Source organism: Agelaius phoeniceus, chromosome 27, assembly GCF_051311805.1.
Source record: "Agelaius phoeniceus isolate bAgePho1 chromosome 27, bAgePho1.hap1, whole genome shotgun sequence".
Classification (NCBI taxonomy): Eukaryota; Metazoa; Chordata; class Aves; order Passeriformes; family Icteridae; genus Agelaius; species Agelaius phoeniceus.
Genome location: NC_135291.1, coordinates 416,510 through 428,998, shown reverse-complemented (window position 1 = coordinate 428,998; position 12,489 = coordinate 416,510). Strand labels below are relative to the sequence as shown.

The 12,489-nt window shown below is 49.2% G+C and overlaps 2 protein-coding genes across 4 annotated transcripts in view; one reads left to right on the top strand and one right to left on the bottom strand.

The window, feature by feature from the left end:
- The window catches only part of GNL1 (G protein nucleolar 1 (putative)), a 30,367-nt gene that overhangs the window by 11,079 nt on the left and 6,799 nt on the right, over positions 1-12,489 (top strand). Inside the window, exons 11-12 of one of the 2 annotated variants that reach the window (XM_077191014.1) lie at positions 2,382-2,522; positions 3,788-4,034. In XM_077191014.1, the coding sequence (XP_077047129.1) occupies positions 2,382-2,522; positions 3,788-3,975 (329 nt within the window). In that variant the 3' untranslated portion in view covers positions 3,976-4,034. The remainder of the gene's footprint in view (positions 1-2,381; positions 2,523-3,787; positions 4,035-12,489) is intronic. The other variant, XM_077191013.1, reaches the window with a different exon arrangement.
- On the bottom strand, positions 4,036-11,184 carry RPP21 (ribonuclease P subunit p21). Of its 2 annotated transcripts, XM_077191030.1 has the most exons (5): positions 10,583-11,171; positions 8,167-8,258; positions 6,223-6,305; positions 4,805-4,939; positions 4,036-4,117 (listed from the first exon to the last, which is right to left on the bottom strand). In XM_077191030.1, the coding sequence occupies exons 1-5, from the start codon at positions 10,637-10,639 to the stop codon at positions 4,098-4,100; spliced, it is 387 nt and encodes a 128-aa protein (XP_077047145.1). In that variant the 5' UTR covers positions 10,640-11,171; the 3' UTR covers positions 4,036-4,097. The 2 variants fall into 2 exon arrangements, with proteins under 2 accessions (XP_077047145.1, XP_077047146.1); XM_077191031.1 differs by lacking the exon at positions 4,805-4,939 and having other exon boundaries at positions 10,583-11,184.

The window sequence follows — 12,489 nt, the reverse complement described above, 5'->3', positions numbered from 1 at the left end:
ACCTTCTGGAACCTTCCAGAACCCCAGAAAGTTCTGGGGTTTGAGGAACCTTCCAGGACTTTCTGGGACCTTCTGGAACCCTGGAATGTTCCGGGGTTTGAGGGACCTTCTGGGACCTTCCAGGACCTTCTGGAACTTTCCAGGACCTTGGAATGTTCTGGGGTTTGAGGGACCTTCCAGAACCTTCCAGATGCCCAGAATGTTCTGGGGTTTGAGGAACCTTCCAGGACTTGCTGGGACCTTCTGGAACCCTGGAATGTTCTGGGGTTTGAGGGACCTTCTGGAACCTTCCGGAACCTTCCAGGACACCAGAATGTTCTGGGGTTTGAGGAACCTTCCAGGACCTTCTGGAACCCTGGAATGTTCTGGGGTTTGAGGGACCTTCCAGGACCTTCTGGAACCCCGGAATTTTCTGGGGTTTGAGGGTCTTTCTGGAACCTTCCGGGACCTTCTGGAACCTTCCAGGATCTCGGAACATTCTGGGGTTTGAGGAACCTTCTGGAACCTTCCAGGACCTTTTGGAACCTTCCAGAACCCTGGAATGTTCTGGGGTTTGAGGGACCCTCTGGAACCTTCTGGAACTTTCCAGGACCTTGGAATGTTCTGGGGTTTGAGGAACCTTCCAGGACCTTCTGGGACTTTCCAGAACCTTCCTGGACCTTCTAGAACCTTCCAGAACCCCAGAATGTTCCGGGGTTTGAGGAACCCTCTGGAACCTTCCAGAACCTTCCAGGACCTTGGAATGTTCTGGGGTTTGAGGGACCTTCCAGAACCTTCTGGAACCCCAGAATTTTCTGGGGTTTGAGGAACTTTCTGGAACCTTCCGGGACCTTCTGGAACCTTCCAGAACCCCGGAATGTTCTGGGGTTTGAGGAACCTTTTGGAACCTTCCAGAACCTTCTTGAACCTTCCAGGACCCCAGAATGTTCTGGGGTTTGTGGGACCTTCCAGGACCTTCCAGAACTTTCTGGAACCTTCTGGAACTTTCTAGGACCTTGGAATGTTCTGGGCTTTGAGGAACCTTCCAGGACCTTCTGGAACCTTCCAGAACCCCAGAACGTTTTGGAGTTTGAGGAACCTTCTGGAACCTTCCAGGACTTTCTGGAACCTTCCAGGACCCCGGAATATTTTGGGGGATTTTGATGCAATTTGGGGCAATTTTTGGGGCTTTTCCGGGCATTTCAGAGGGGAGGGATTTGGGTGGTTTTGGGTGATTTTTGTGAGGTTTTCGCTGCTGTTTTGGGACATTTTTTGGGGTGGTTTTTAGGATATTTCCATTGCTATTTTTGGGGTTTTTTTGGGATATTTCCATTGCTATTTTTGGGGGTTTTTTGGGGTGTTTTTGGGATATTTCCCTTGCTATTTTTGGGGTTTTTTGGGGGGATTTTTAGGATCTTTCTCCTGTAATTTTGGGACATTTTGGGGGTGATTTTTAGGATATTTCTCCTGGTATTTTTGGGGTATTTTTGGGATCTTTCTTCTGTAATTTTGTGGCGTTTTGGGGGTGATTTTTAGGATATTTTCCCCTGCTATTTTTGGGGTTTTTTTGGGGGGATTTTTGGGATATTTCTCCTGTAATTTTATGACATTTTTGGGGTGATTTTTGGTATATTTCTTCTGCCATTTTGTGACAGTTTTTGGGGTATTTTTGGGGTATTTCCTTTGTTATTTTAAGATGATTTTTGGGGTATTTCCTGTGCTATTTTAAGATGATTTTTGGGGTATTTTCTTTGGCTTTTTAGGGTGATTTTTGGGGTGTTTCCTCTGTTATTTTATCACCATTTTGGGGTGTTTCGCTTGCCATTTCGTGACAGTTTTGGGGTATTTTTGGGGTATTTCCTTTATTATTTTAAGGTGATTTTTGGCATATTTCCTTTGCTATTTTAGGGTGATTTTTGGGCTGTTTCCCCTCTCATTTTGTGACATTTTTGGGGTATTTTTGGGGTATTTCCTTTGTTATTTTAAGGTGATTTTTGGGGTGTTTCCTTTGCTATTTTAAGGTGATTTTTGGGGTATTTCCTCTGCTATTTTATCACCATTTTTGGGGTGTTTCTCCTCCCATTTTGTGACAGTTTTTGGGGTATTTTGGGGGTATTTTTGGGGTATTTTTGGGCTATTTCCTCCGCTATTTTAAGGTGATTTTTGGGCTGTTTCCCCTCCCATTTTCTGACAGTTTTTGGGGTTATTTTTGAGGTGTTTCCTCTGCTATTTTAGGGTGATTTTTGGGGTATTTCCTTTGTTATTTTAAGGTGATTTTTGGGCTATTTCCTCCATTATTTTAAGGTGATTTTTGGGCTATTTCCCCCACTACTTTAAGTTGATTTTTGGGGTATTTCCCCTGCCATTTCTGACCATTTTTGTGTGCTTTTTTTCCCCCCCAGCCTGGGCAGAGCAGAGAGGCTACAAAACAGCGCGGGCGGCTCGGAACGACGTGGCCAGGGCGGCCAATGGGCTCCTGAGGATGGCGGCCGAGGGCAGGATCCGGCTGTGCTTGAGACCCCCGGGGTACTCACTGCAAAAAGGTACCAAAAATATCCAAAAATATCCAAAAAAATCCAAAAACTATCCAAAATCGGGGATTTGGGGCAGTTCTGGGGGGAATTGGGGCTCCTGAGGATGGCGGCCGAGGGCAGGATCAGGCTGTGCTTGAGACCCCCGGGGTATTCTCTGCAAAAACGTACCAAAAATATCCTAAAAAATCCAAAAATATCCAAAATCAGGGATTTGGGACCAAAAAATATCCAAAATCGGGGATTTGGGGCAGTTTTGGGGCAGTTCTGGGGGGATTTGGGGCAGTTTTGGGGCTCCTGAGGATGGCGGCCGAGGGCAGGATCAGGCTCTGCCTGAGACCCCCGGGGTATTCACTGCAAAAAGGTACCAAAAATATCCTAAAAAATCAAAAAATATCCAAAAAGTATCCAAAAATGTCCAAAAAAATCCAAAAAAATCCAAAAAAAATCAAAAATCGGGGATTTGGGGCAGTTCTGGGTGGATTTGGGGCTCCTGAGGATGGCGGCCGAGGGCAGGATCCGGCTCTGCTTGAGACCCCCGGGGTATTCATTGGAAAAAGGTACCAAAAATACCCAAAAAAATCCAAAAAAATCCAAAAAATATCCAAAAAAATCCAAAAGAAATAAAAAAAAATTAAAAAAAATCAAAAATTGGGGATTTGGGGCAGTTCTGGGGGCATTTGGGGCAGTTTTGGGGGAGAATTGGGGGAATTTTGGGGCAGTTTTGGGGCAGTTCTGGGGGGATTTGGGACCCAATAAACCCCAAAATCTGGGATTTTAGACCTAAAAATATCCAAAATTGGGGATTTTAGACCTAAAAATATCCAAAATTGAGGATTTGGGACCAAAAAATGTCCAAAATTGGGGATTTGGGACCTAAAAATGTCCAAAATTGGGGATTTGGGACCTAAAAATGTCCAAAATCGGGGATTTAGGACCCAGAAATGTCCAAAATTGGGGATTTTAGGACCCAAAACCAGGGGAATTTTGGGCGGATTTGGGGGTGATTTGGGGGGAATTTGGGGCACTTTTGGCACCCAAAACGCCCCAAAATTGGGAGGTTTGGGGCACTTTGTGCAGAGTGCACCCAAAAAACCCCAAATTTTGGGATTTAGGACCCGAAATTGGGGATTTGGGCCCCAAATTTTGGGATTTTGGGGTGAATTTGGGGAATTTTGGCTCCGTTTTTTTTGGGGGGGTTTGGGTCCCTCCCCTGGGCTGGCCCCGCCCCCTTTTGGCCCCGCCCCCTCTGACCCCGCCCCCTGCCCCTCCCCCAGAGCACTGGGAGCTCCACCCCGACACCGCGGCCATGGCGGCCATGACAGGGGGCGGGGCCAGCGCCCATCCCCCGCCCGGCCCCGCCTCCAGCTCCGAGGACGAGGAGGGGGAGGAGTCCGAGCAGGCCACGCCCCCTCCCAGCCCCGCCCCCAACCCCTTCGCGCTGCTGGGGGAGGACGAGTGCTGAGCCACGCCCCCTTCGCGGGGGAGCGGCCAATGGGAGCGCGCGGATTTGCATACGGCCAAGTATGGAATAAAGGGTTTATTTCTGCAGAGCTGATTGGCTGGGGCGGGCGCGGCGGCGGCCAATCAGAGCGCGGGGGCGGGGCCTGGGGAGTAAAGTCATCGTTAGGCCACGCCCTTTTCCTTATATGGATTTCATGTCATTCAAAGTAGCCACGCCCACATTGTGTTAATTGGTTTAGCCCCACCCACACTTCCTTATTTGTTTTGCCCCGCCCACAATGCCTTATTTGGATTTAGCCCCACCCACAATTCCACATTTGGTTTTAGCCCCGCCCACATTGCCTTATTCGAGTTTAGCCCCGCCCACATTCCCTTAGTTGGTTTTACCCTGCCCACAATTCCTTATTTGTATTTAGCCCCACCCACATTCCCTTATTTGGTTTAGCCCCACCCCCAATGCCTTATTTGGGTTTAGCCCCACCCCTGTTCCCTTATTTGGAATTTGCCCCACCCACATTCCATTATTTGTATTTAGCCCCACCCACACTTTCTTTATTTGTGTTTAGTCCCGCCCACATTCCCTTATTTGGGTTTAGCCCCGCCCACATTCCCTTATTTGGGTTTACCCCGCCCACATCCCCTTATTTGGTCTAGTCCCACCCACATTCCCTTATTTGGTTTAGCCACGCCCACATCCCCTCATAAGGACGTGACCACACCCACTTTTACCATATTTGGCCCTTCCCTCACCCTCCATCAAACCACGCCCACATCCCCATAGTTTACACTTGGCCCCGCCCCTTCCCCATCCACGCCCCGCCCCCACGGACCTGTGGGCGTGTCCTGGCCGAGTGGGCGTGGCCGGGGTGGGCGTGGCCGGGGTGGGCGTGGCTCAGGGGGGCACAGGAGGCGCCTCCTGAGGCCGCAGCTGAGGCAGCGCTGGAGGAGGCGGGGCTGGCCACGCCCTGGGGGCGGGGCAGGGGGCGTGGTCAGCGATGGACACGCCCCAAATGGTTCAATAATGTCCCAAAAAAAAACCCCCAAAATTCCCCAAAATCCACCCTGAAATCCCCTCAAAAATAATAAAAAATCACCCAAAAATTCCCCAAAATTCCCCTCAAAAATCCCCAAAATCCCCCTCAAAAATCCCCCCCAAAAAAGTCCCCAAAATCCCCCCAAAAAGCCCCAAAATTCCCCCAAATCCCCCCAAAACTCCTCAAAATCCCCCCCCAAAATAATCTCAAATTTCCTCAAAATCCCCTCAAATTCCCCCCAAAAAATCCCCCAAAATCCCTCTCAAAATATCCCAAATCCCCCCAAAATCACGCCCAAAAATTCCTCCACAAATTTCCCCAATAACAGCCCAAAAATCCCAAAAAATTCCCCAAAAAATCCCCCAAAAATCCCCAAAAATTCCCCCAAAAATCCCCAAATCCACTCTCCCTAAATTCCCCCAATAACAGCCCAAAAATCCCCAAAAATTTCCCCAAAAATCCAAAAAAAATTTCCCCAAAAATCCCCCCAGAATTCCCCCAAAAATCCCCAAATCCACTCTCTCAAATTCCCCCAAGAACAGCCCAAAAATCCCCAAAATTCCCCCCAAAAATCCCCAAATATTCCCCCAAAAATCCCCAAATCCACTCCCCCAAATCCCCCCAATAACTGCCCAAAAATCCCAAAAAATTCCCCCAAAAATCCCCAAAATTCCCCCAAAAATCCCAAAAAAATTCCCCCAAAAATTCCCCAAATTTCCCCCAAAAATCCCCCAAAAATCCCCAAATCCACTCCCCCAAATTCCCCCAATAACTGTCCAAAAATCCCCAAAATCCCCCCAAAAATCCCCCAAAAATTGCCCCAAAAATCCCCAAATATTCCCCCAAAATCCCCAAATCCAATCCCCCAAATTCCCCCAATAACTGTCCAAAAATTCCCCCCAAAATCCCCAAAATTCCCCCCAAAAATCCCCCAAAAATCCCCAAATCCACTCCCCCAAATTCCCCCAATAACAGCCCCAAAATCCCAAAAAATTCCCCCAAAAATCCCAAAAAAATTCCCCCAAAAATTCCCCAAATTTCCCCCAAAAATCCCTAAATCCACTCCCCCAAATTCCCCCAATAACAGCTCAAAAATCCCAAAAAATTCCCCCAAAAATCCCCAAAATTCCTCCCAAAATCTGCCAGAAAAATCCCTAAAAATCCCAAATTGCTCGGAAATGCCCAAAATGGCCCAAATTTGCCCCAAATTTCACCTCGGAGCCGGACCCGGCTCCCGTCCCCCGGCGCCTGCAGGGAGCAGCAGCGGCGGCAGAGGCGGCGCTTGATGGAGGGGGCCCTGAAAAATGACCAAAAATGGCCAAAAATGACCCAAAATGAGCCAAAATCAACACAAAATCAACACAAAATAACCTGAAATAACCCAAAGTATCAAAAAATCCACACAAAATAACCCAAAATGGCCCAAAATCAACACAAAATCAACACAAAATAACCCAGAGGTGGTGCTTGATGGAGGGGGCCCTGAAAAATGACCAAAAATGGCCAAAAATGACCCAAAATGACCCAAAATCAACACAAAACAACCCAGAGGTGGTGCTTGATGGAGGGGGCCCTGAAAAATGAACCAAAAATGGCCAAAATTAACCCAAAATGACCCAAAATAATAAAAAATCAACACAAAATAACCCAGAGGCGGCGCTTGACTGAGGGGGCCCTGGAAATGAACCAAAAATGGCCAAAAATGACCCAAAATGACACGAAATCAACACAAAATAACCTGAAATAACACAAAGTATCAAAAATCCACACAAAATAACCCAAAATGACCCAAAATCAACACAAAATCAACACAAAATAACCCAGAGGTGGTGCTTGATGGAGGGGGCCCTGAAAAATGAACCAAAAATGGCCAAAAATGACCCAAAATCAACACAAAATGACCCAAAATCAACACGAAATCAAGACAAAATAACCCAGACTGAGGGGGCCCTGGAAATGAACCAAAAATGACCCAAAATGACCCAAAATAACCAAAAATCAACACAAAATAACCCAGAGGTGGTGCTTGATGGAGGGGGCCCTGAAAAATGACCAAAAATGGCAAAAAATGACCCAAAATGAGCCAAAATCAACACAAAATAACCTGAAATAACACAAAGTATCAAAAATCCACACAAAATGACCCAAAATCAACACAAAATCAACACAAAATAACCCAGAGGTGGTGCTTGACTGAGGGGGCCTTGAAAAATGAACCAAAAATGGCCAAAAATGACCCAAAATGAGCCAAAATCAACACAAAATTAACATGAAATAACTCAGACTGAGGGAGCCCTGGAAATGAACCAAAAATGACCCAAAATTACACAAAATTACAAAAAATAACCCAAAATAACCCAGAGGTGGTGCTTGATGGAGGGGGCCCTGAAAAATGACCAAAAAGGACCAAAAATGGCCAAAAATGACCCAAAATGACCCAAAATCAACACGAAATCAACACAAAATAACCCAGAGGTGGTGGTTGATGGAGGGGGCCTTGAAAATGAACCAAAAAGGACCAAAAATGACCCAAAATCAATACAAAATGACCCAAAATCAACACGAAATCAAGACAAAATAACCCAGGCCGAAGGGCCCTGAAAATGGACCAAAAATGACCCAAAACGACCCAAAATAAACATAAAATCAACCCAAAATCAACACAAAATAACCCAAAATTACCCAAAGTAACCAAAAATCAACACAAAATGACCCAAAATAACCCAAAATCAAGAAAAAATAACCCAAAATAAACACAAAATAAGTCAAATTAACCCAAAATCAACACAACCCAAAATAACCCAAAATCAACCCAAAATTACCCAAAATAACCCAAAATCAACCCAAAATAACCCAAAATAACCAAAATTCAACACAATATATCCCAAAATAACCCGAAATCAACACAAAACAACCCAAAATAACCCAAAATCGACACAAAATAACCCAAAATAACCCAAATTCCACACAAAATCACCCAAAACCCCCTCAAACCCCACCACGAAACCTCTCAAAAATCCCCCAAAAATCCCCAAACCCCCCCTCAAACCCCCCCCAAAACCCCTCAAATTTTTCCCCCCAACCCCTCCCAAACCCCCCAAAAGCCCCAAAAACCCCGAATTTGCCCAAAATCGGCGGAATTTGCCCCAAATCCTCACATGCGGAGCACGAGGCGCTGCGCCGCCGCCCGCTGGGTGCGGAGCAGGAACCGCGACAGGGCCGGCGACACCGGGAGCGACCAATGGGCGGCCTGGGAGGGGGGGAAATTGGGGTAAAAAACGGGGATTTTGGGAAAAATCGGGAAATTCGGGGCTTTGGGAGACGTTTTCGGGGAGTTTTGGGGCGTTTTTGAGGGATTTTGGGGCTTTTTTGAGGGATTTTTGATGGGTTTCGGGGGGTTTTTCTTGAGGGGTTTTGAGGGGGGTTTTGGGCATTTTTCGAGCGGTTTTGGGGATTTTTGGTGGATTTTTTGAGGATTTTGAGGGATTTTAGGGAGTTTTGGTGTTTTTATAGGAAATTTGAGGGAGATTTTGGGTGGTATTTGGGTGGTTTTGGGGGTTTTTGGGTGGGTTTTTGGGGCGGTTCTGGGGCAGCTGCAGCGGGAACCGCGACAGGGCCGGGGCCACCGGGAGAGACCAATGGGCGGCCTGGGAGGGGGGGAAATTGGGGTAAAAAACGGGGATTTTGGGAAAAATCGGGGAATTCGGGGCTTTGGGAGACGTTTTGGGGGATTTTGGGGCGTTTTGGGGCGTTTTTTAAGGATTTTTGAGGGATTTTTGAGGGTTTTTCTTGAGGGGTTTTGAGGGCGGTTTTGGGGATTTTTGAGGGGTTTTGAGGGGGGTTTTGGGGATTTTTCGAGCGGTTTTGGGGATTTTTGGTGGATTTTTTGAGGATTTTGAGCGATTTTAGGAAGTTTTGGTGTTTTTATAGGAAATTTGAGGGAGATTTTGGGTGGTTTTTGGGGGTTTTTGGGTGGTTTTTGGGGCGGTTCTGGGGCAGCTGCAGCGGGAACCGCGACAGGGCCGGCGACACCGGGAGAGACCAATGGGCGGCCTGGGAGGGGGAGAAATTGGGGTAAAAAACGGGGATTTTGGGAAAAATCGGGGAATTCGGGGCTTTGGGAGACGTTTTGGGGGAGTTTTGGGGCGTTTTGGGGCGTTTTTTAAGGATTTTTGAGGGATTTTTGATGGGTTTCGGGGGGTTTTTCTTGAGGGGTTTTGAGGGGGGTTTTGGGGAGTTTTCGAGCGGTTTCGGGGATTTTTGGTGGATTTTTTGAGGATTTTGTGGGGTTTTAGGGAGTTTTGGTGATTCTTAGGGATTTTGAGGGAGATTTTGGGTGTTTTTTGGTAGTTTTCGGGTGGGTTTTGGGGGGTTTTTTGGGTGGTTTTTGGGGCAGCTGCAGCGGGAACCGCGACAGGGCCGGCGACACCGGGAGAGACCAATGGCCGGCCTGGGAGGGGGAAATTGGGGTAAAAAACGGGGATTTTGGGAAAAATCGGGGAATTCGGGGCTTTGGGAGACGTTTTCGGGGAGTTTTGGGGCGTTTGGGGGCGTTTTTTAAGGATTTTTAAGGGATTTTTGAGGGTTTTTCTTGAGGGGTTTTGAGGGCGGTTGTGGGGATTTTTGAGGGGTTTTGAGGGGGGTTTTGGGGATTTTTCGAGCGGTTTTGGGGATTTTTGGTGGATTTTTTGAGGATTTTGAGAGATTTTAGGGAGTTTTGGTGTTTTTATAGGAAATTTGAGGGAGATTTTGGGTGGTTTTTGGGGGTTTTTGGGGCGGTTCTGGGGCAGCTGCAGCAGGAACCGCGACAGGGCCGGCGACACCGGGAGCGACCAATGGGCGGCCTGGGGGGGGGAAATGGGGGTAAAAAACGGGGATTTTGGGGAAAAATCGGGGAATTCGGGGCTTTGGGAGACGTTTTCGGGGAGTTTTGGGGCGTTTTTGAGGGATTTTGGGGCTTTTTTGAGGGATTTTTGATGGGTTTCAGGGGGTTTTTCTTGAGGGGTTTTGAGGGGGGTTTTGGGGATTTTTCGAGCGGTTTTGGGGATTTTTGGTGGATTTTTTGAGGATTTTGGGGGATTTTGGTGATTTTTAGGGATTTTGAGGGAGATTTTGAGTGGATTTTGATGCTTTTTGGGTGGGTTTTGGGGGGTTTTTGGGTGGTTTTTGGGGCGGTTCTGGGGCAGCTGCAGCGGGAACCGCGACAGGGCCGGGGACACCGGGAGAGACCAATGGGCGGCCTGGGGGGGAAATTGGGGTAAAAAACGGGGATTTTGGGAAAAATCGGGGAATTCGGGGCTTTGGGAGAGATTTTCGGGGAGTTTTGGGGCATTTTGGGGCGTTTTTGATGGTTTTGGGGAGATTTCGAGGGATTTTGGGGGATTTTTTGGGGAGTTTTGAGGGGGTTTGGGGGTTTAGGGGGGATTCGGGGATTTTTGGGGAGTTTCGAGGAGGGTTTGGGGTTTTTTGAGGAATTTTTGGGGTTTTGGGGCACAGGCCCCTTCCCAGCCTCGGGAACCCCCAAAATTTCCTCCAAAATTCCCCAAAATCCCCAAAATTTCCCCCAAATCCCACCTGGAACAGGAAGTTCAGCCTCTGCAGCGCCTCCCGGTCCTTCACGGGCGCCGCCATCTTCCCTCTGGCCCCGCCCCTTGTGGGCGTGGCCGAGGATCCTCATTGGTCATCGCCTCAGCGAGGTGGGCGTGGTCTCGCTATTGGGGTGACGTCACTTCCTGGACGGTTTTGGCGACATTTTTGGGGTCCCCTCCTCCCCTCCCCATTTGGGGACCCCCGGTGGGGAATTTGTCCCCAAATTCCTAAATTTTCCCCAAATTATCCCACATTTTCCTGAATTCCCGAATTATCTCAATTTTTCCCGAAATTATCCCAAATTTTTCCCACATTTTTTTCCGATTTGTCCCAAATTATCCCCAAATTATCCCCAAACTCCAAAATTATCTCCAATTGTCCCAAATTTTCAAATTATTCCCAAATTATTCCCAAATTATCCCAGAATTATTCCAAATTTATCCCAGAATTATTCCAAATTTATTCCCAAATTATCCCAGTATTATCCTAATTTATTCCCAAATTTATTCCCAAATTTATCCCCAAAATTATCCCCATTTATTCCCATATTTACTCCCAATTTATTCCCAATTTATTCCCAAATTTATCCTCAAATTTATCCCCAAAATTATTCCCAAAATTACCCCAAAATTCCCCAGCCCCCTCCTGTCCCTTTGTCCCCTCCTGCCCTCAAATTCCCCAAATTATTCCCCCCCCAAAAAATTCCCAAATTCTCCCAAATTCCCCTGTCCGTGTTTTCCGTGTCCCTCTGTCCCTCCCTGTCCCTCTGTCCCTCCCTGTCCCTCTGTCCCTCCCTGTCCCCATTCCCCAAATTCCGGCGCCACCCCCGCGTCCCCTCCCTGTCCCCAAATTCCGATCTCCCTCCGTGTCACCCTCGTGTCCCCTCCCCTGTCCCCGCCTCTCTCCTGTTGTCCCCATTTCTGTCCCCATTTCTGTCCCCATTTCTGTCCCCATCTCTGTCCCCATCTCTGTCCCCGATGTCCCCTGGCCCCGCTGGCCGCGGCCTTCCTCGTGTCCCCTTTGTCGCTGTCCCCTCCCCTGTCCCCCTGTCCCCATCGGTGCCACCCCTGTCCCTCCCCGTGTCCCCACATTCCGATGTCCCCACGTGTCCCCCTCGTGTCCCCGCGTTTGTGTCGCTCCTGTCCCCGCCCCGACATTCCCGTGTCCCCACATTCCGATGTCCCTCCGTGTCCCTCTGTCCGTCCCCGTGTCCCCAAATCCCCCCGTGTCCCTCCTGTGTCCCCCTCGTGTCCCCGTGTTTGTGTCGCTCCTGTCCCCTCCCCTGTCCCTCCCCTGTCCCCATCGGTGCCACCCCTGTCCCTCCCTGTCCCCACATTCCGATGTCCCTCCCTGTCCGTCCCCGTGTCCCCAAATCCCTCCTGTGTCCCCCTCGTGTCCCCGTGTTTGTGTCGCTCCTGTCCCCGCCCCTGTCCCCTCCCTGTCCCCATCGGTGCCACCCCTGTCCCTCCCAAATTCCGATGTCCTTCCGTGTCCCCCTGTCCCTCCCCATGTCCCCACATTCCGATGTCCCTCCCCGTGTCCCCAAATCCCTCCGTGTCCCCCTCGTGTCCCTGCGTTTGTGCCGCTCCTGTCCTCGCCCCTGTCCCCTCCCTGTCCCCGCCCCGACATTCCCATGTCCCCTCCCTGTGTCCCCACATTCCGATGTCCCCCGTGTCCCTCTGTCCCTCCCCGTGTCCCCAAATCCCCTCGTGTCCCCCTCGTGTCCCCGTGTTTGTGTCGCTCCCGTCGCCTCCCCTGTCCCCTCCCTGTCCCCATGGGTGCCACCCCTGTCCCTCCCACATTCCGATGTCGCTCCCTGTCCCTCTGTCCCTCCCTGTCCCCACATTCCGATCGCCCTCCGTGTCCCTCTGTCCCTCCCCGTGTCCCCAAAT